Source organism: Oncorhynchus keta, chromosome 22 (genome assembly GCF_023373465.1).
Source record: "Oncorhynchus keta strain PuntledgeMale-10-30-2019 chromosome 22, Oket_V2, whole genome shotgun sequence".
Taxonomy (NCBI): Eukaryota; Metazoa; Chordata; class Actinopteri; order Salmoniformes; family Salmonidae; genus Oncorhynchus; species Oncorhynchus keta.
In genome coordinates, this window is record NC_068442.1 from 4,445,269 (window position 1) to 4,468,276 (window position 23,008).

Here is a 23,008-nt window from a genome sequence, read left to right on the forward strand (position 1 = left end):
GCCCAACCCGACTTGCCAAAACTACTATAGTATGTTTACACGAAATTTGTGGAGTGGTTGAAAAACAATTTAATGACTCCAACCAAAGTGAATGTAAACTTCAACTTCAACTGTACATCCACTATGTGCATTAACTAACCATATTACAACCTGCTGTGACCATATGGGCTTCCCACTTCCTCAGTAATTCCTTCAGCATTCACCTAAGCATATACAGCCACTTAATTTGACTGCTGTGTGTGTACCTCCTGGATAGGTTGGTGTTCATGCAGCTTGAATGCTCATTTGGACCAAATGTTGAATAATTCCGTTAGCAACGAAAAGCTGACAAGCTCACTGACAACAGTCCTCTGTTTACTGGGCTTTGACAGAACGCAGGGCTATGTGTCTATCTGGAAAAACAACCGAGGAAGAGTAGGCTACAACCGTGAGGAGACAATAAGCGGAGAGGCGAGAGAGGAGACGAGATGAAACACAGTACACTGAATTGGTGCATTCAATATACATATTCAATATACATACAGAGCATTCGTTAAGCATTCAGACCGCTTGACTTTTTCCACATTTTTGACTTTTTCCACATTTTGTTATGTAACAGCCTTATTCTAAAATGGATTAAATCGTTTTCTTCCTTTATCAACATACACACGATACTCCATGAATACTACTTTTTTTTTTTTGCAAATGCATAAAAGAATACAAATGGAAATATCACATTTACATAAGTATTCAGACCCTTTAATCAGTACTTTGTTGAAGCACCATTGGCAGCGATTACAGCGATTGAGTCAATGGGTCTGAATACATTCCGAATGCACTGTATACAATATACATATACATGTGGTGTTGGTATTTTCTTTCCAGCATACAGCTATCTGGTAGAGTGCTAAATTAAGGAAACACACTGTAACAGAGACACTCAGAGACCCAGCACCACATCACAGTGGACAGCATCTACAACTTGAGCTACTGTCACAGTGGACAACAGTGGATCACCAAAGTAACCTAGACTACAGTGTCACAATAGGTTATTGGGCTATATGCCTGGCACAACCAACTACATAGCAGCACTGGTCTGCTTCTTTAAATGAAGTCTTGGCTGGCCAACATCTGTAATAAAATGGAGCAGCTAGAACCAGAGGCCACCCAAAGAAAAACTACACTCCCTGGTACTCCCTGTATTGATCTGGTACTCCCTGGTACTCCCTGTATTGGTCTGGTACTCCCTCGTACTCCCTGTATATACTGGTACTCCCTGTATTGATCTGGTACTCCCTGTATATACTGGTGCTCCCTGGAACTCCCTGTATATACTGGTACTCCATGTATTGATCTGGTACTCCCTGGTACTCCCTGTATTGATCTGGTACTCCCTGTATTGATCTGGTACTCCCTGTATATACTGGTACTCCCTGTTTTGATCTGGTACTCCCTGTATATACTGGTACTCCCTGTTTTGATCTGGTACTCCTGTATATACTGGTACTCCCTGTTTTGATCTGGTACTCCCTGTTTTGATCTGGTTCTCCCTGTTTTGATCTGGTTCTCCCTGTTTTGATCTGGTACTCCCTGTTTTGATCTGGTACTCCCTGGTACTCCCTGTATTGATCTGGTACTCCCTGTATATACTGGTACTCCCTGTTTTGATCTGGTACTCCTGTATATACTGGTACTCCCTCTTTTGATCTGGTACTCCCTGGTACTGCCTGTATATACTGGTACTCCCTGTATATACTGGTACTCCCTGTTTTGATCTGGTACTCCCTGGTACTCCGTGGTACTCCCTGTACATACTAGTACTCCTTGTATTGATCTGGTATTCCCTGGTACTCCCTGTATATACTGGTACTCCATGTATTGATCTGGTACTCCCTGGTACTCCCTGTATTGATCTGGTACTCCCTGTATTGGTCTGGTACTCCTCGTACTCCCTGTATATACTGGTACTCCCTGTATTGATCTGGTACTCCCTGTATATACTGGTGCTCCCTGGAACTCCCTGTATATACTGGTACTCCCTGGTACTCCCTGTATATACTGGTACTCCCTGTTTTGATCTGGTACTCCCTGTATATACTGGTACTCCCTGTTTTGATCTGGTACTGGTACTCCCTGTATATACTGGTACTCCATGTATTGATCTGGTACTCCCTGGATAACACTGGTAGTCCCTGTATTGATCTGGAACTCCTGTATATACTGGTGCTCCCTGGAACTCCCTGTATATACTGGTACTCCATGTATTGATCTGGTACTCCCTGGTACTCCCTGTATTGATCTGGTACTCCCTGGTACTCCCTGTATTGATCTGGTACTCCTGTATATACTGGTACTCCCTGTTTTGATCTGGTACTCCCTGTATATACTGGTACTCCCTGTTTTGATCTGGTACTCCCTGTATATACTGGTACTCCCTGTTTTGATCTGGTACTCCCTGTTTTGATCTGGTACTCCCTATTTTGATCTGGTACTCCCTGTTTTGATCTGGTACTCCCTGGTACTGCCTGTATATACTGGTACTCCCTATATATACACTGGTACTCCCTGTTTTGATCTGGTACTCCCTGGTACTGCCTGTATATACTGGTACTCCCTATATATACACGGGTACTCCCTGTTTTGATCTGGTACTCCCTGTATATACTGGTACTCCATGTATTGATCTGGTACTCCCTGGATAACACTGGTAGTCCCTGGATAACACTGGTACTCCCCGTATATACTGGTACTCCCCGTATATACTGGTACTCCCCGTATATACTGGTACTCCCTGTATATACTGGTACTCCCCGTTGGTACTCCCCGTATATACTGGTGCTCCCCGTATATACTGGTACTCCCCGTATATACTGGTACTCCCTGTATATACGGGTACTCCCTGTTTTGATCTGGTACTCCCTGTATATACTGGTACTCGCTGTATATACTGGTACTCCCTGTTTTGATCTGGTACTCCCTGTTTTGATCTGGTACTCCCTGGTACTGCCTGTATATACTGGTACTCCCTGTATATACTGGTACTCCCTGTTTTGATCTGGTACTCCCTGGTACTCCGTGGTACTCCCTGTACATACTAGTACTCCTTGTATTGATCTGGTATTCCCTGGTACTCCCTTTACATACTGGTACTCCATGTATTGGTCTGGTACTCCCTCGTAATCCCTGTATATACTGGTACTCCCTGTATTGATCTGGTACTCCCTGTATATACTGGTGCTCCCTGGAACTCCCTGTATATACTGGTACTCCCTGTATTGATCTGGTACTCCCTGGTACTCCCTGTATTGATCTGGTACTCCCTGGTACTCCCTGTATTGATCTGGTACTCCCTGTATATACTGGTACTCCCTGTTTTGATCTGGTACTCCCTGTATATACTGGTACTCCCTGTTTTGATCTGGTACTCCCTGTATATACTGGTACTCCCTGTTTTGATCTGGTACTCCCTGTTTTGATCTGGTACTCCCTGTTTTGATCTGGTACTCCCTGTTTTGATCTGGTACTCCCTGTTTTGATCTGGTACTCCCTGGTACTCCCTGTATTGATCTGGTACTCCCTGTATATACTGGTACTCCCTGTTTTGATCTGGTACTCCCTGTATATACTGGTACTCCCTGTTTTGATCTGGTACTCCCTGGTACTGCCTGTATATACTGGTACTCCCTGTATATACTGGTACTCCCTGTTTTGATCTGGTACTCCCTGTTACTCCGTGGTACTCCCTGTACATACTAGTACTCCTTGTATTGATCTGGTATTCCCTGGTACTCCCTGTATATACTGGTACTCCATGTATTGATCTGGTACTCCCTGGTACTCCCTGTATTGATCTGGTACTCCCTGTATTGGTCTGGTACTCCCTCGTACTCCTGTATATACTGGTACTCCCTGTATTGATCTGGTACTCCCTGTATATACTGGTGCTCCCTGGAACTCCCTGTATATACTGGTACTCCCTGGTACTCCCTGTATATACTGGTACTCCCTGTTTTGATCTGGTACTCCCTGTATATACTGGTACTCCCTGTTTTGATCTGGTACTCCCTGGTACTCCCTGTATATACTGGTACTCCATGTATTGATCTGGTACTCCCTGGATAACACTGGTAGTCCCTGTATTGATCTGGAACTCCCTGTATATACTGGTGCTCCCTGGAACTCCCTGTATATACTGGTACTCCATGTATTGATCTGGTACTCCTGGTACTCCCTGTATTGATCTGGTACTCCCTGGTACTCCCTGTATTGATCTGGTACTCCCTGTATATACTGGTACTCCCTGTTTTGATCTGGTACTCCCTGTATATACTGGTACTCCCTGTTTTGATCTGGTACTCCCTGTATATACTGGTACTCCCTGTTTTGATCTGGTACTCCCTGTTTTGATCTGGTTCTCCCTGTTTTGATCTGGTACTCCCTGTTTTGATCTGGTACTCCCTGGTACTGCCTGTATATACTGGTACTCCTATATATACACTGGTACTCCCTGTTTTGATCTGGTACTCCCTGGTACTGCATGTATATACTGGTACTCCTATATATACATGGGTACTCCCTGTTTTGATGTTGGTACTCCCTGTATATACTGGTACTCCATGTATTGATCTGGTACTCCCTGGATAACACTGGTAGTCCCTGGATAACACTGGTACTCCCCGTATATACTGGTACTCCCCGTATATACTGGTGCTCCCGTATATACTGGTGCTCCCGTATATACTGGTGCTCCCCGTATATACTGGTACTCCCGTATATACTGGTACTCCTGATATACTGGTACTCCCTGTATATACTGGTACTCCCTGTATATACTGGTACTCCCTGTTTTGATCTGGTACTCCTGTATATACTGGTACTCCTGTATATACTGGTACTCCCTGTTTTGATCTGGTACTCCTCTTTTGATCTGGTACTCCCTGGTACTGCCTGTATATACTGGTACTCCCTGTATATACTGGTACTCCCTGTTTTGATCTGGTACTCCCTGTTACTCCGTGGTACTCCCTGTACATACTAGTACTCCTTGTATTGATCTGGTATTCCCTGGTACTCCCTGTATATACTGGTACTCCATGTATTGATCTGGTACTCCCTGGTACTCCCTGTATTGATCTGGTACTCCCTGGTACTCCCTGTATTGGTCTGGTACTCCCTCGTACTCCCTGTATATACTGGTACTCCCTGTATATACTGGTGCTCCCTGGAACTCCCTGTATATACTGGTACTCCCTGGTACTCCCTGTATATACTGGTACTCCCTGTTTTGATCTGGTACTCCCTGTATATACTGGTACTCCCTGTTTTGATCTGGTACTCCCTGGTACTGCCTGTATATACTGGTACTCCCTATATATACACTGGTACTCCCTGTTTTGATCTGGTACTCCCTGGTACTCCCTGTATATACTGGTACTCCATGTATTGATCTGGAACTCCCTGTATATACTGGTACTCCCCGTATATACTGGTACTCCCTGTATATACTGGTGCTCCCTGTAACTCCCTGTATATACTGGTACTCCATGTATTGATCTGGTACTCCCTGGTACTCCGTGGTACTCCCTGTACATACTAGTACTCCTTGTATTGATCTGGTATTCCCTGGTACTCCCTGTATATACTGGTACTCCATGTATTGATCTGGTACTCCCTGGTACTCCCTGTATTGATCTGGTACTCCCTGGTACTCCCTGTATTGATCTGGTACTCCCTCGTACTCCCTGTATATACTGGTACTCCCTGTATTGATCTGGTACTCCCTGTATATACTGGTACTCCTGTTTTGATCTGGTACTCCCTGTATATACTGGTACTCCCTGTTTTGATCTGGTACTCCCTGGTACTGCCTGTATATACTGGTACTCCCTATATATACACTGGTACTCCCTGTTTTGATCTGGTACTCCCTGGTACTCCCTGTATATACTGGTACTCCCTGTTTTGATCTGGTACTCCCTGTTTTGATCTGGTACTCCCTGTTTTGATCTGGTACTCCCTGTTTTGATCTGGTACTCCCTGTTTTGATCTGGTACTCCCTGGTACTGCCTGTATATACTGGTACTCCCTATATATACACACTGGTACTCCCTGTTTTGATCTGGTACTCCCTGGTACTCCCTGTATATACTGGTAGTCCCTGTATTGATCTGGAACTCCCTGTATATACTGGTACTCCCCGTATATACTGGTACTCCCTGTATATACTGGTGCTCCCTGGAACTCCCTGTATATACTGGTACTCCATGTATTGATCAAGTACTCACTGGTACTCCCTGTTTTTATCTGGTACTCCCTGGTACTCCCTGTATATACTGGTACTCCCTGTTTTGATCTGGTACTCCCTGTATATACTGGTACTCCCTGTATATACTGGTACTCCCTATTTTGATCTGGTACTCCCTGTTTTGATCTGGTACTCCCTGTTTTGATCTGGTACTCCCTGTATATACTGGTACTCCCTGTTTTGATCTGGTACTCCCTGTTTTGATCTGGTACTCCCTGTTTTGATCTGGTACTCCCTGGTACCCCATAGTACTCCCTGTATATACTAGTACTCCTTGTATTGATCTGGTATTCCCTGGTACTCCCTGTATATACTGGTACTCCATGTATTGATCTGGTACTCCCTGGTACTCCCTGTATTGATCTGGTACTCCCTGGTACTCCCTGTATTGGTCTGGTACTCCCTCGTACTCCCTGTATATACTGGTACTCCCTGTATTGATCTGGTACTCCCTGTATATACTGGTGCTCCCTGGAACTCCCTGTATATACTGGTACTCCCTGTATTGATCTGGTACTCCCTGGTACTCCTTGTTTTGATCCGGTACTCCCTGTTTTGATCCGTTACTCCCTGTTTTGATCTGGTACTCCCTGTATTGATCTGGTACTCCCTGTATATACTGGTACACCCTGTATATACTGGTACTCCATGTATTGATCTGGTACTCCCTGGTAATCCTTGTTTTGATCCGGTACTCCCTGTTTTGATCTGGTACTCCCTGTTTTGATCTGGTACTCCCTGGTACTCCCTGTATATACTGGTACTCCCTGTTTTGATCTGGTACTCCCTGGTACTGCCTGTATATACTGGTACTCCCTGTATATACTGGTACTCCCTGTTTTGATCTGGTACTCCCTGTTTTGATCTGGTACTCCCTGTATATACTGGTACTCCCTGTTTTGATCTGGTACTCCCTGTTTTGATATGGTACTCCCTATTTTGATCTGGTACTCCCTGTTTTGATCTGGTACTCCCTGTTTTGATCTGGTACTCCCTGGTACCCCGTAGTACTCCCTGTATATACTAGTACTCCTTGTATTGATCTGGTATTCCCTGGTACTCCCTGTATATACTGGTACTCCATGTATTGATCTGGTACTCCCTGGTACTCCCTGTATTGATCTGGTACTCCCTGTATTGGTCTGGTACTCCCTCGTACTCCCTGTATATACTGGTACTCCCTGTTTTGATCTGGTACTCCCTCTTTTGATCTGGTACTCCCTGGTACTGCCTGTATATACTGGTACTCCCTGTATATACTGGTACTCCCTGTTTTGATCTGGTACTCCCTGGTACTCCGTGGTACTCCCTGTACATACTAGTACTCCTTGTATTGATCTGGTATTCCCTGGTACTCCCTGTATATACTGGTACTCCATGTATTGATCTGGTACTACCTGGTACTCCCTGTATTGATCTGGTACTCCCTGTATTGGTCTGGTACTCCCTCGTACTCCCTGTATATACTGGTACTCCCTGTATTGATCTGGTACTCCCTGTATATACTGGTGCTCCCTGGAACTCCTGTATATACTGGTACTCCCTGGTACTCCCTGTATATACTGGTACTCCTGTTTTGATCTGGTACTCCCTGTATATACTGGTACTCCCTGTTTTGATCTGGTACTCCCTGGTACTCCCTGTATATACTGGTACTCCATGTATTGATCTGGTACTCCCTGGATAACACTGGTAGTCCCTGTATTGATCTGGAACTCCCTGTATATACTGGTGCTCCCTGGAACTCCCTGTATATACTGGTACTCCATGTATTGATCTGGTACTCCCTGGTACTCCCTGTATTGATCTGGTACTCCCTGGTTCTCCCTGTATTGATCTGGTACTCCCTGTATATACTGGTACTCCCTGTTTTGATCTGGTACTCCCTGTATATACTGGTACTCCCTGTTTTGATCTCGTACTCCCTGTATTGATCTCGTACTCCCTGTATTGATCTGGTACTCCCTGTTTTGATCTGGTACTCCCTGTTTTGATCTGGTACTCCCTGTTTTGATCTGGTACTCCCTGGTACTGCCTGTATATACTGGTACTCCCTATATATACACTGGTACTCCCTATATATACACTGGTACTCCCTATATATACACTGGTACTCCCTGTTTTGATCTGGTACTCCCTGGTACTGCCTGTATATACTGGTACTCCCTATATATACACTGGTACTCCCTGTTTTGATCTGGTACTCCCTGGTACTCCCTGTATATACTGGTACTCCATGTATTGATCTGGTACTCCCTGGTAATCCTTGTTTTGATCCGGTACTCCCTGTTTTGATCCGGTACTCCCTGTTTTGATCTGGTACTCCCTGTATTGATCTGGTACTCCCTGTATTGATCTGGTACTCCCTGTATATACTGGTGCTCCCTGGAACTCCCTGTATATACTGGTACTCCCTGTATATGCTGGTGCTCCCTGGAACTCCCTGTATATACTGGTACTCCATGTTTTGATCTGGTACTCCCTGGTACTGCCTGTATATACTGGTACTCCCTGTATATACTGGTACTCCCTGTTTTGATCTGGTACTCCCTGTTTTGATCTGGTACTCCCTGTATATACTGGTACTCCCTGTTTTGATCTGGTACTCCCTGTATATACTGGTACTCCCTGTATATACTGGTACTCCCTATTTTGATCTGGTACTCCCTGTTTTGATCTGGTACTCCCTGTTTTGATCTGGTACTCCCTGGTACCCCGTAGTACTCCCTGTATATACTAGTACTCCTTGTATTGATCTGGTATTCCCTGGTACTCCCTGTATATACTGGTACTCCATGTATTGATCTGGTACTCCCTGGTACTCCCTGTATTGATCTGGTACTCCCTGTATTGGTCTGGTACTCCCTCGTACTCCCTGTATATACTGGTACTCCCTGTTTTGATCTGGTACTCCCTCTTTGATCTGGTACTCCTGGTACTGCCTGTATATACTGGTACTCCCTGTATATACTGGTACTCCCTGTTTTGATCTGGTACTCCCTGGTACTCCGTGGTACTCCTGTACATACTAGTACTCCTTGTATTGATCTGGTATTCCCTGGTACTCCCTGTATATACTGGTACTCCATGTATTGATCTGGTACTCCCTGGTACTCCCTGTATTGATCTGGTACTCCCTGTATTGGTCTGGTACTCCCTCGTACTCCCTGTATATACTGGTACTCCCTGTATTGATCTGGTACTCCCTGTATATACTGGTGCTCCCTGGAACTCCCTGTATATACTGGTACTCCCTGGTACTCCCTGTATATACTGGTACTCCCTGTTTTTATCTGGTACTCCCTGTATATACTGGTACTCCCTGTTTTGATCTGGTACTCCCTGGTACTCCCTGTATATACTGGTACTCCATGTATTGATCTGGTACTCCTGGATAACACTGGTAGTCCCTGTATTGATCTGGTACTCCCTGTATTGGTCTGGTACTCCCTCGTACTCCCTGTATATACTGGTACTCCCTGTTTTGATCTGGTACTCCCTCTTTTGATCTGGTACTCCCTGGTACTGCCTGTATATACTGGTACTCCCTGTATATACTGGTACTCCCTGTTTTGATCTGGTACTCCCTGGTACTCCGTGGTACTCCCTGTACATACTAGTATTGATCTGGTACTCCCTGTATATACTGGTGCTCCCTGGAACTCCCTGTATATACTGGTACTCCCTGGTACTCCCTGTATATACTGGTACTCCTGTTTTTATCTGGTACTCCCTGTATATACTGGTACTCCCTGTTTTGATCTGGTACTCCCTGGTACTCCCTGTATATACTGGTACTCCATGTATTGATCTGGTACTCCCTGGATAACACTGGTAGTCCCTGTATTGATCTGGTACTCCCTGTATTGGTCTGGTACTCCCTCGTACTCCCTGTATATACTGGTACTCCCTGTTTTGATCTGGTACTCCCTCTTTTGATCTGGTACTCCCTGGTACTGCCTGTATATACTGGTACTCCTGTATATACTGGTACTCCCTGTTTTGATCTGGTACTCCCTGGTACCCCGTAGTACTCCCTGTATATACTAGTACTCCTTGTATTGATCTGGTATTCCCTGGTACTCCCTGTATATACTGGTACTCCATGTATTGATCTGGTACTCCCTGGTACTCCCTGTATTGATCTGGTACTCCCTGTATTGGTCTGGTACTCCCTCGTACTCCCTGTATATACTGGTACTCCCTGTATTGATCTGGTACTCCCTGTATATACTGGTGCTCCCTGGAACTCCCTGTATATACTGGTACTCCCTGTATATACTGGTACTCCCTGTTTTGATCTGGTACTCCCTGGTACTCCCTGTTTTGATCTGGTACTCCCTGGTACTGCCTGTATATACTGGTACTCCATGTATTGATCTGGTACTCCCTGGATAACACTGGTAGTCCCTGTATTGATCTGGAACTCCCTGTATATACTGGTGCTCCCTGGAACTCCCTGTATATACTGGTACTCCATGTATTGATCTGGTACTCCTGGTACTCCCTGTATTGATCTGGTACTCCCTGGTACTCCCTGTATTGATCTGGTACTCCCTGTATATACTGGTACTCCCTGTTTTGATCTGGTACTCCCTGTATATACTGGTACTCCCTGTTTTGATCTGGTACTCCCTGTATATACTGGTACTCCCTGTTTTGATCTGGTACTCCCTGTTTTGATCTGGTACTCCCTGTTTTGATCTGGTACTCCCTGTTTTGATCTGGTACTCCCTGGTACTGCCTGTATATACTGGTACTCCCTATATATACACTGGTACTCCCTGTTTTGATACTCCCTATATATACACTGGTACTCCCTGTTTTGATCTGGTACTCCCTGGTACTGCATGTATATACTGGTACTCCCTATATATACACGGGTACTCCCTGTTTTGATGTTGGTACTCCTGTATATACTGGTACTCCATGTATTGATCTGGTACTCCCTGGTAATCCTTGTTTTGATCCGGTACTCCCTGTTTTGATCCGGTACTCCCTGTTTTGATCTGGTACTCCCTGTATTGATCTGGTACTCCCTGTATATACTGGTACTCCCTGTATATACTGGTACTCCATGTATTGATCTGGTACTCCCTGGTACTCCCTGTATATACTGGTACTCCCTGTTTTGATCTGGTACTCCCTGGTACTGCCTGTATATACTGGTACTCCCTGTATATACTGGTACTCCTGTTTTGATCTGGTACTCCCTGTTTTGATCTGGTACTCCTGTATATACTGGTACTCCCTGTTTTGATCTGGTACTCCCTGTTTTGATATGGTACTCCCTGTTTTGATCTGGTACTCCCTGTTTTGATCTGGTAGTCCCTGTTTTGATCTGGTACTCCCTGTTTTGATCTGGTACTCCCTGGTACCCCGTAGTACTCCCTGTATATACTAGTACTCCTTGTATTGATCTGGTATTCCCTGGTACTCCTGTATATACTGGTACTCCATGTATTGATCTGGTACTCCCTGGTACTCCCTGTATTGATCTGGTACTCCTGTATTGGTCTGGTACTCCCTCGTACTCCTGTATATACTGGTACTCCCTGTTTTGATCTGGTACTCCCTCTTTTGATCTGGTACTCCCTGGTACTGCCTGTATATACTGGTACTCCCTGTATATACTGGTACTCCCTGTTTTGATCTGGTACTCCCTGGTACTCCGTGGTACTCCCTGTACATACTAGTACTCCTTGTATTGATCTGGTATTCCTGGTACTCCCTGTATATACTGGTACTCCATGTATTGATCTGGTACTCCCTGGTACTCCCTGTATTGATCTGGTACTCCCTGTATTGGTCTGGTACTCCTCGTACTCCCTGTATATACTGGTACTCCTGTATTGATCTGGTACTCCTGTATATACTGGTGCTCCCTGGAACTCCCTGTATATACTGGTACTCCTGGTACTCCCTGTATATACTGGTACTCCCTGTTTTTATCTGGTACTCCCTGTATATACTGGTACTCCCTGTTTTGATCTGGTACTCCCTGGTACTCCCTGTATATACTGGTACTCCATGTATTGATCTGGTACTCCCTGGATAACACTGGTAGTCCCTGTATTGATCTGGAACTCCCTGTATATACTGGTGCTCCCTGGAACTCCCTGTATATACTGGTACTCCATGTATTGATCTGGTACTCCCTGGTACTCCCTGTATTGATCTGGTACTCCCTGGTACTCCCTGTATTGATCTGGTACTCCCTGTATATACTGGTACTCCCTGTTTTGATCTGGTACTCCTGTATATACTGGTACTCCCTGTTTTGATCTGGTACTCCCTGTATATACTGGTACTCCCTGTTTTGATCTGGTACTCCCTGTTTTGATCTGGTTCTCCCTGTTTTGATCTGGTACTCCCTGTTTTGATCTGGTACTCCCTGGTACTGCCTGTATATACTGGTACTCCCTATATATACACTGGTACTCCCTGTTTTGATCTGGTACTCCCTGTTTTGATCTGGTACTCCCTGGTACTGCATGTATATACTGGTACTCCTATATATACACGGGTACTCCTGTTTTGATGTTGGTACTCCCTGTATATACTGGTACTCCATGTATTGATCTGGTACTCCCTGGATAACACTGGTAGTCCCTGGATAACACTGGTACTCCCCGTATATACTGGTACTCCCCGTATATACTGGTACTCCCCGTATATACTGGTGCTCCCGTACACACACGTATATACTGGTGCTCCCGTATATACTGGTGCTCCCGTATACTGGGTGCTCCCGTATATACTGGTGCTCCCCGTATATACTGGTACTCCTGTATATACTGGTACTCCTGTATATACTGGTACTCCCTGTATATACTGGTACTCCCTGTTTTGATCTGGTACTCCCTGTATATACTGGTACTCCTGTATATACTGGTACTCCTGTTTTGATCTGGTACTCCTGTTTTGATCTGGTACTCCCTGGTACTGCCTGTATATACTGGTACTCCCTGTATATACTGGTACTCCCTGTTTTGATCTGGTACTCCCTGTATATACTGGTACTCCCTGTTTTGATCTGGTACTCCCTGGTACTCCCTGTATATACTGGTACTCCATGTATTGATCTGGTACTCCCTGGATAACACTGGTAGTCCCTGTATTGATCTGGAACTCCCTGTATATACTGGTGCTCCCTGGAACTCCCTGTATATACTGGTACTCCATGTATTGATCTGGTACTGCCTGGTACTCCTGTATTGATCTGGTACTCCCTGGTACTCCCTGTATTGATCTGGTACTCCCTGTATATACTGGTACTCCCTGTTTTGATCTGGTACTCCCTGTTTTGATATCTGGTACTCCCTGTATTGATCTCGTACTCCCTGTATTGATCTCGTACTCCCTGTATTGATCTGGTACTCCCTGTTTTGATCTGGTACTCCCTGTTTTGATCTGGTACTCCCTGTTTTGATCTGGTACTCCCTGGTACTGCCTGTATATACTGGTACTCCCTATATATACACTGGTACTCCCTATATATACACTGGTACTCCCTATATATACACTGGTACTCCCTGTTTTGATCTGGTACTCCCTGGTACTGCCTGTATATACTGGTACTCCCTATATATACACGGGTACTCCCTGTTTTGATGTTGGTACTCCCTGTATATACTGGTACTCCATGTATTGATCTGGTACTCCCTGGTAATCCTTGTTTTGATCCGGTACTCCCTGTTTTGATCCGGTACTCCTGTTTTGATCTGGTACTCCCTGTATTGATCTGGTACTCCCTGTATATACTGGTACTCCTGTATATACTGGTACTCCATGTATTGATCTGGTACTCCCTGGTACTCCCTGTATATACTGGTACTCCCTGTTTTGATCTGGTACTCCCTGGTACTGCCTGTATATACTGGTACTCCTGTATATACTGGTACTCCCTGTTTTGATCTGGTACTCCCTGTTTTGATCTGGTACTCCCTGTATATACTGGTACTCCCTGTTTTGATCTGGTACTCCCTGTTTTGATATGGTACTCCCTGTTTTGATCTGGTAGTCCCTGTTTTGATCTGGTACTCCTGTTTTGATCTGGTACTCCCTGGTACCCCGTAGTACTCCCTGTATATACTAGTACTCCTTGTATTGATCTGGTATTCCCTGGTACTCCCTGTATATACTGGTACTCCATGTATTGATCTGGTACTCCCTGGTACTCCCTGTATTGATCTGGTACTCCCTGTATTGGTCTGGTACTCCCTCGTACTCCCTGTATATACTGGTACTCCCTGTTTTGATCTGGTACTCCCTCTTTTGATCTGGTACTCCCTGGTACTGCCTGTATATACTGGTACTCCCTGTATATACTGGTACTCCCTGTTTTGATCTGGTACTCCCTGGTACTCCGTGGTACTCCCTGTACATACTAGTACTCCTTGTATTGATCTGGTATTCCCTGGTACTCCCTTTACATACTGGTACTCCATGTATTGGTCTGGTACTCCCTGGTACTCCCTGTATTGATCTGGTACTCCCTGTATTGGTCTGGTACTCCCTCGTACTCCCTGTATATACTGGTACTCCTGTATTGATCTGGTACTCCCTGTATATACTGGTGCTCCCTGGAACTCCCTGTATATACTGGTACTCCCTGGTACTCCCTGTATACTGGTACTCCCTGTTTTTATCTGGTACTCCCTGTATATACTGGTACTCCCTGTTTTGATCTGGTACTCCCTGGTACTCCCTGTATATACTGGTACTCCATGTATTGATCTGGTACTCCCTGGATAACACTGGTAGTCCCTGTATTGATCTGGAACTCCCTGTATATACTGGTGCTCCTGGAACTCCCTGTATATACTGGTACTCCATGTATTGATCTGGTACTCCTGGTACTCCCTGTATTGATCTGGTACTCCCTGGTACTCCCTGTATTGATCTGGTACTCCCTGTATATACTGGTACTCCCTGTTTTGATCTGGTACTCCCTGTTTTGATCTGGTTCTCCCTGTTTTGATCTGGTACTCCTGTTTTGATCTGGTACTCCCTGGTACTGCCTGTATATACTGGTACTCCCTATATATACACTGGTACTCCCTGTTTTGATCTGGTACTCCCTGTTTTGATCTGGTACTCCCTGGTACTGCCTGTATATACTGGTACTCCCTATATATACACGGGTACTCCCTGTTTTGATCTGGTACTCCCTGTATATACTGGTACTCCATGTATTGATCTGGTACTCCCTGGATAACACTGGTAGTCCCTGGATAACACTGGTACTCCCCGTATATACTGGTACTCCCCGTATATACTGGTACTCCCCGTATATACTGGTACTCCCTGTATATACTGGTACTCCCCGTATATACTGGTGCTCCCCGTATATACTGGTGCTCCCCGTATATACTGGTACTCCCTGTATATACTGGTACTCCCTGTATATACTGGTACTCCCTGTATATACTTGTACTCCCTGTATATACTGGTACTCCCTGTATTGATCTGGTACTCCATGTATTGATCTGGTACTCCCTGGTACTCCCTGTTTTGATCTGGTACTCCCTGTATATACTGGTACTCCCTGTTTTGATCTGGTACTCCCTGTATATACTGGTACTCCCTGTATATACTGGTACTCCCTGTTTTGATCTGGTACTCCCTGGTACTCCGTGGTACTCCCTGTACATACTAGTACTCCTTGTATTGATCTGGTACTCCCTCGTACTCCTGTATATACTGGTACTCCCTGTATTGATCTGGTACTCCCTGTATATACTGGTACTCCCTGTTTTGATCTGGTACTCCCTGTATATACTGGTACTCCCTGTTTTGATCTGGTACTCCCTGGTACTGCCTGTATATACTGGTACTCCCTATATATACACTGGTACTCCCTGTTTTGATCTGGTACTCCCTGGTACTCCCTGTATATACTGGTACTCCATGTATTGATCTGGAACTCCCTGTTTTGATCTGGTGCTCCCTGTATATACTGGTACTCCCTGTTTTGATCTGGTACTCCCTGTTTTGATCTGGTACTCCCTGGTACTGCCTGTATATACTGGTACTCCCTATATATACACTGGTACTCCCTGTTTTGATCTGGTACTCCCTGGTACTCCCTGTATATACTGGTAGTCCCTGTATTGATCTGGAACTCCCTGTATATACTGGTACTCCCCGTATATACTGGTACTCCCTGTATATACTAGTGCTCCCTGGAACTCCCTGTATATACTGGTACTCCATGTATTGATCAAGTACTCACTGGTACTCCCTGTTTTTATCTGGTACTCCCTGGTACTCCCTGTATATACTGGTACTCCCTGTTTTGATCTGGTACTCCCTGTATATACTGGTACTCCCTGTATATACTGGTACTCCCTATTTTGATCTGGTACTCCCTGTTTTGATCTGGTACTCCCTGTTTTGATCTGGTACTCCCTGGTACCCCGTAGTACTCCCTGTATATACTAGTACTCCTTGTATTGATCTGGTATTCCCTGGTACTCCCTGTATATACTGGTACTCCATGTATTGATCTGGTACTCCCTGGTACTCCCTGTATTGATCTGGTACTCCCTGGTACTCCTGTATTGGTCTGGTACTCCCTCGTACTCCCTGTATATACTGGTACTCCCTGTATTGATCTGGTACTCCCTGTATATACTGGTGCTCCCTGGAACTCCCTGTATATACTGGTACTCCATGTATTGATCTGGTACTCCCTGGTACTCCTTGTTTTGATCCGGTACTCCCTGTTTTGATCCGGTACTCCTGTTTTGATCTGGTACTCCCTGTATATACTGGTACACCCTGTATATACTGGTACTCCATGTATTGATCTGGTACTCCCTGGTAATCCTTGTTTTGATCCGGTACTCCCTGTTTTGATCTGGTACTCCCTGTTTTGATCTGGTACTCCCTGTTTTGATCTGGTACTCCCTGGTACTCCCTGTATATACTGGTACTCCCTGTTTTGATCTGGTACTCCCTGGTACTGCCTGTATATACTGGTACTCCCTGTATATACTGGTACTCCCTGTTTTGATCTGGTACTCCCTGTTTTGATCTGGTACTCCCTGTTTTGATCTGGTACTCCCTGTTTTGATCTGGTACTCCCTGTTTTGATCTGGTACTCCCTGTTTTGATCTGGTACTCCCTGTTTTGATCTGGTACTCCCTGGTACCCCGTAGTACTCCCTGTATATACTAGTACTCCTTGTATTGATCTGGTATTCCCTGGTACTCCCTGTATATACTGGTACTCCATGTATTGATCTGGTACTCCATGTATTGATCTGGTACTCCATGTATTGATCTGGTACTCCCTGTTTTGATCTGGTACTCCCTGGTACTCCCTGTATATACTGGTACTCCCTGTTTTGATCTGGTACTCCCTGGTACTGCCTGTATATACTGGTACTCCCTGTATATACTGGTACTCCTTGTTTTGATCTGGTACTCCCTGTTTTGATCTGGTACTCCCTGTTTTGATCTGGTACTCCCTGCTCCATTCTTGTGTGCCTTATTTTATTACTCTTGTGTTACTACTTAATTAGTATTGTTATTTTTAAACTCAGCCTTATTGGGAAGGGCTCATAAGCAAGCATTTCACTGTAAAGTCTACACAAGTTGTATTTGGTGCATGTGACAAATAACATTTGATTTGGTCATCTTTATATCGCAAAGTCTTATCTTGCATGCCTCGCAAATTCACCAAAGTAGCCTAAAGTTTGCCTCTTCCTCACAGGTTTTATATATTTATTTTCCTAACATTAAGGATCTCAATTTTGTTTTAACATATTAACATTCACACTCCTAATAGTAACATATCACTGATAGAGTGAAGGGAATAAGAGACAGATCACTGATAGAGTGAAGGGAATAAGAGACAGAGTGAAGGGAATAAGAGACAGATCACTGATAGAGTGAAGGGAATAAGAGACAGATCACTGATAGAATGAAGGGAATAAGAGACAGACAGGCGAGAGGGGGTGCTTAGGCACGGTAGCATAGTGGTTAGAGCATTGGACTAGTAACCGGAAGGTTGCAAGTTCAAACCCCCGAGCTGACAAGGTACAAATCTGTCGTTCTGCCCCTGAACAGGCAGTTAACCCACTGTTCCTAGGCAGTCATTGAAAATAAGAATTTGTTCTTCACTGACTTGCCTGGTTAAGGTAAAATAAATTTAAAAAACTTCACCTACACGCACCCACAACACCCGACAGGCTTTAAACCCTCCATCCCCATCCCCGTTCCCAAAGCTATCCACATCTCAAGTATTGACTGGACCATTAAACAGGGGTTTACTGGCAGCCTGCAAGGACATAGGAGATGGTCTGTTGGGGATGACCAAGCAGAGCACCAAAACACACAAGAGTAAGCTGTGAACTCCCGAGACTGCCATTGTCCTCCAACCAGGGCACAGATTTGCTGTAATGTCATCATACTATTTGACAGGAATTTACTGTTGAGCTAAATAATGTAATATTTCATGGGCAATGCTGTACATTATTGGCTAGTTGGATGACATCAAATCAAGATCAAATCCTATTCTGAGGAATAATCACCAAAAAGACGGGAGAAGTGTGACAAATCTTAAAGCTTCCCATGATTAATAGACTGTAATAGCACAACAACAACTTTGAACGCAAAATGACAATTCCCTGGGGCTATCTCTAGCTTGACTATACAGTAATATGGGAAGTGGGAGGACGATATTAGTTTAGCTGCAAGAAATACACCACTGTACTCTATTCAAAACTGTTACAATGAAGTGTTTTGTAACACCAAAACTAGTGGCAACTGAGCTGCCACCAATGCGAAGGAGATGAAACCTTAACTTTGCTGTGGTACTGAAACACACCATCCTGAGACGTTTTTGAAACCATGCAGAATTAGATCCCCTCTCTTTTGGTGTCGTTTCCTCTTTCTGTAGCTTCTAAACACTGTTATGGTGTTTCACCTCCTGTCTAGTGAAGAATTAGATCCCGTCTTCTGGAATATTTTGATGTTTAACACTGATTTATGTATCTGGTCACTTGCCAGTTTAACACATTTTGGCAGGCATTGTTGAGCTCAGGGCTCAATTTGCCAGCAGTAACTAGAGGTTTTACATAACAAATGGCAGGATACTGTAATTACCTCTACCATTTAAAGATAGAAATGCAGGAATGGGTGGTCTCATCACTCAGCGTCATTTTGCCTGACGGTTTTGATATCCGTTCATCATGATCCATTGCGCCTCATGGCACAACGAGCTGCTTAATACTCATATTGAAGTATACGTTTCTCTCGTCAAACATGCAAACAACGTTGCGGAAAATACTCATTAAGTCTGAGCATTTTTTAAACACACACAACACTTTCAAAACAGAGCAAGATCGGAGATTAGAACCAGACATCCAATGAGTTAAATCATGTCCTCTGTCTTTGGTTGTCCTCATAAAAGACACTGACATTTGGAGCAACATTAACAAAACATTGAAATGACTTGCATTCATTTATATTAATTATATGTTGCTGTTTTTTTGTTTTGTCAATTTCAACTCACCCCATAATATATTTTTTTACAGTGCGGCTGTCTGGTTGAGTGTGTACAATTACAATGACGTTCCATTTCAAGTTTGAGGTTGAATTCCCACTTCTACCTGTCCCACTTTCACTCCTTACCCGTTTCCCTCTTGTTTCTAATCTGTCTAAATAAATAAATCACTGAAAAGAATGAAGGTGGAAAAAACCTATTCTCCATCGGCCCTTATCATCAATCAATATTCTGGCTATAAACCATTTGCATTTCTAAACCACTTGACTATATGAGAGACAGTCTGCAACAAAAAAAATATATTTTTTTTTGTGTGTGTTTTGAATAACCCCTTTGGGTGTTTCAGAGTACTTCTATTCTGTTTTTAAAAATACTTTCTGTGTATCAGAACACGTACACGTTGGGTTTACGTTCAAACAACTGCCAAAACACCACATCTCAGTTTAGGTACACTACTTTTCAGGGTTTCATTACACAATCACTGTGTTTTGACTGTCTATTTTTACAGTGTAGTTGATGTCCCCCCCTTGTTTTGTAACATCATCACCGTCCTGCTCTGACAGCTGATTTTAAAAACACAGGCTGTTCAGCGCCCAATGAGTCCATGAACACGGCGTCTGTATGCTCTAGGAAGACAGATGGCCAATCGTTATCTCCCCTCTATTCTGCCTTTTAGTACAAAATGACTTCCACCCGTCCCTGTTGAAGTAACCCTAGAAATACAATCTCATTGTAGTTCTGTTGAAGTAACACACTGAAGAACACCGACACGGAAGAAATCTAGGACGTGCCTATAAAACATTCACACAGCACACGGAGTATGCTGAGTTGGAGTTCTGAATTTTTCAAGCGCAAAATGCATTTGTTTTGCTGACATAGAACTGAAGTGACAGCCATGGAAAAAAAGGATGAACTGGAACGGACCTCTCCTCTCCCTAGTCTGTTCAAGCATTCATTCATTCATTCATTCATTCATTCATTCATTCATTCATCTCAACTACTAGACCAGAGGGTCTGTTCAACCACAACCTGTTGTGGTCAAATGTTAAGACAATGAAGTAAAGAAATAAAGAATTTAGGTGAGGCACTGTCCTGACAAAAGGAAGATAAATCCACAGCAAGAGGAGGTGAGTGCTACGCAATACTACAGCATGTGCTGTGTTCAAGTGGAAATCTAATCCATGGTGACTGTCTGAGTTAGCCTGGAATTTAACTGTTCATCCTGTTACGTTTGGGGAAACTACAGTGAAGCGGAACGTATCGGTTTGGATTTCAGGCTATGCTTGGGGATGAACTCAAATCGCCTTACAACCAAAAAAGACTGACAGACAGAACTGGACAGTGTACTGCATGGGAGTGACTCTGGGCACAACTCTGAGGACGTTACAGTAGTTCAGGAGGGGACCAGACAGCGCTTCAACCAACATGAGACGAGGTGCAGCCAGTAGCGTAGTATTCCTTATTTCAGCATTAACAGAACACAGATTTCTCATTAAGTATGTTCATGAGGAATTTTTCTGGAGCTTATCCAGACTTTTATAACTCACTTTTCGAGGTTCACGTCACTTGGAGGCAGAGAAAACTATGCCAGAATTGGCTGTTCTGTTCTGAAAGCCATTATTTTCTGGGTCAAACAAAACTCTAAATGCTAAATGGAGTAAACTACCCTAAATCCCAACAAAAGAGACCCATGCGTATGGAGCTTGTCGGGCCCACATTCATAAATGCTTTCAGACAGACCTCCCATCCAGTTTCAAAAGATACATAATCATCACAAATTCTTCACACTGAAAAGGAATCTTCCAAGTTCAGGAAGGAACGTTTGAATCCTCCCATCCCATCTCCTCGCCTCCCTCTCAACCGTACTGGAGAAGTAGGCCCATCAGACCCTCTTTTCCAATGCATTTTATGGAGGAGGCAAGGAGAGAGCACACAAGCCATCGAGGAGAGATGAATTGAGAAAGACTAAGTTTCCTTACCTCGATGAGGAAGTCTCCGTTGCGAAGCCCCGCCCGCCACGCAACCCCGCCCTCGTCCACAGACTCCAAGTACTGCAAGGCGGGGAAGGCAGGGGTGGGAGTAAACTCCTCGATAGGCGTGTCCGCTGGAGGGGTGGGTGAGCAGGGCCAGGCAACGTCCCAGGTAAAGTCAGAGAGAGAAGAGAAAGTGAGAAATGCAGGGAAGCAATGTCACTGGGACAGCATCATTACTGCACATATGTAATACAGGTCATTCAATTCAATTCAACACAACAGTGTAACGTGGAATGGACACCTTTGAATGTCCACATTCAAAACAGACACCATCTGGGAAATGGAAAACATGTTTTACTGGACCAAATAATATGACGACGTTGCAGACCGTGTTGCGTACGCGTGTACGCACAAACACATGGACATGGAAGCTGTGCGTGCATTGACGATATACGGCAACACACGCAGGAACCTCATTACAGCAATATTGCAGTAACATTTGTATTTAGACGGGATCATCCTAACGCAATGTAATAATCAGTAAGACACGGAAAACATGCATGTGGAAAACAATGGCAATGTAATCACAGCTTAGTGGCATAATCATGCTGTCTGGCCAGGGACAGCGACAGAGACTGTGGGCTAGGGCTGGGGCTGCAGCAGAGGTTTGGAGCTAGGGAGACGCGTCATTCACCCCTCCAGACCTGGTCCAAATACATTCCCTGCACTGACTGTGTACAGTTCAGTAGAGAGCTGTGTGTGCGTGTGTCTCAAACTGCAGATCTGACAAACTGCAGATCTGACAAACTGCAGATCTGACAGGATCGCATGCCATATACTACACACCTAAACCTATGCAAGTAGATTTTTTTTTTTTTTTTTTTACAAATATCAGCAAAGTCACGTCAAAGTTGACTTCAGTTTAGATGTTGCAGATTGCTACAGATGTCACATGAATACTGTGTGGCATCTTTCTCTTGCAGAACTGAAGTCACAGCACCTCCAAGAAACCGTTGGTGACAAGTGACACTTGCAATAAATCAGCCATGAAGAAAACTCCAAAGGCCGTTGTTAGTCTGCTCATTCAATACAGTAGCTTATGTTCATTTCTACTCTATAGAGCAGATGCAGAAACTCTGGGTATGAGATTTGAAATAATTGTCTACTTGATCAGGCACATATGTTTGTGACGGGGAAGCTGTTTAAGTCAACAGAATATCAGTAGTTATTCAGTTAT

General features: G+C 44.3%; 1 protein-coding gene across 1 annotated transcript in view; it reads right to left on the minus strand.

Annotated features, from left to right (window-relative positions):
* shank2b (SH3 and multiple ankyrin repeat domains 2b) overlaps positions 1-23,008 on the minus strand; it is a 180,528-nt gene that overhangs the window by 50,513 nt on the left and 107,007 nt on the right. Inside the window, exon 18 of the mRNA XM_052474714.1 lies at positions 21,778-21,902. Within this exon, the coding sequence (XP_052330674.1) occupies positions 21,778-21,902 (125 nt within the window). The remainder of the gene's footprint in view (positions 1-21,777; positions 21,903-23,008) is intronic.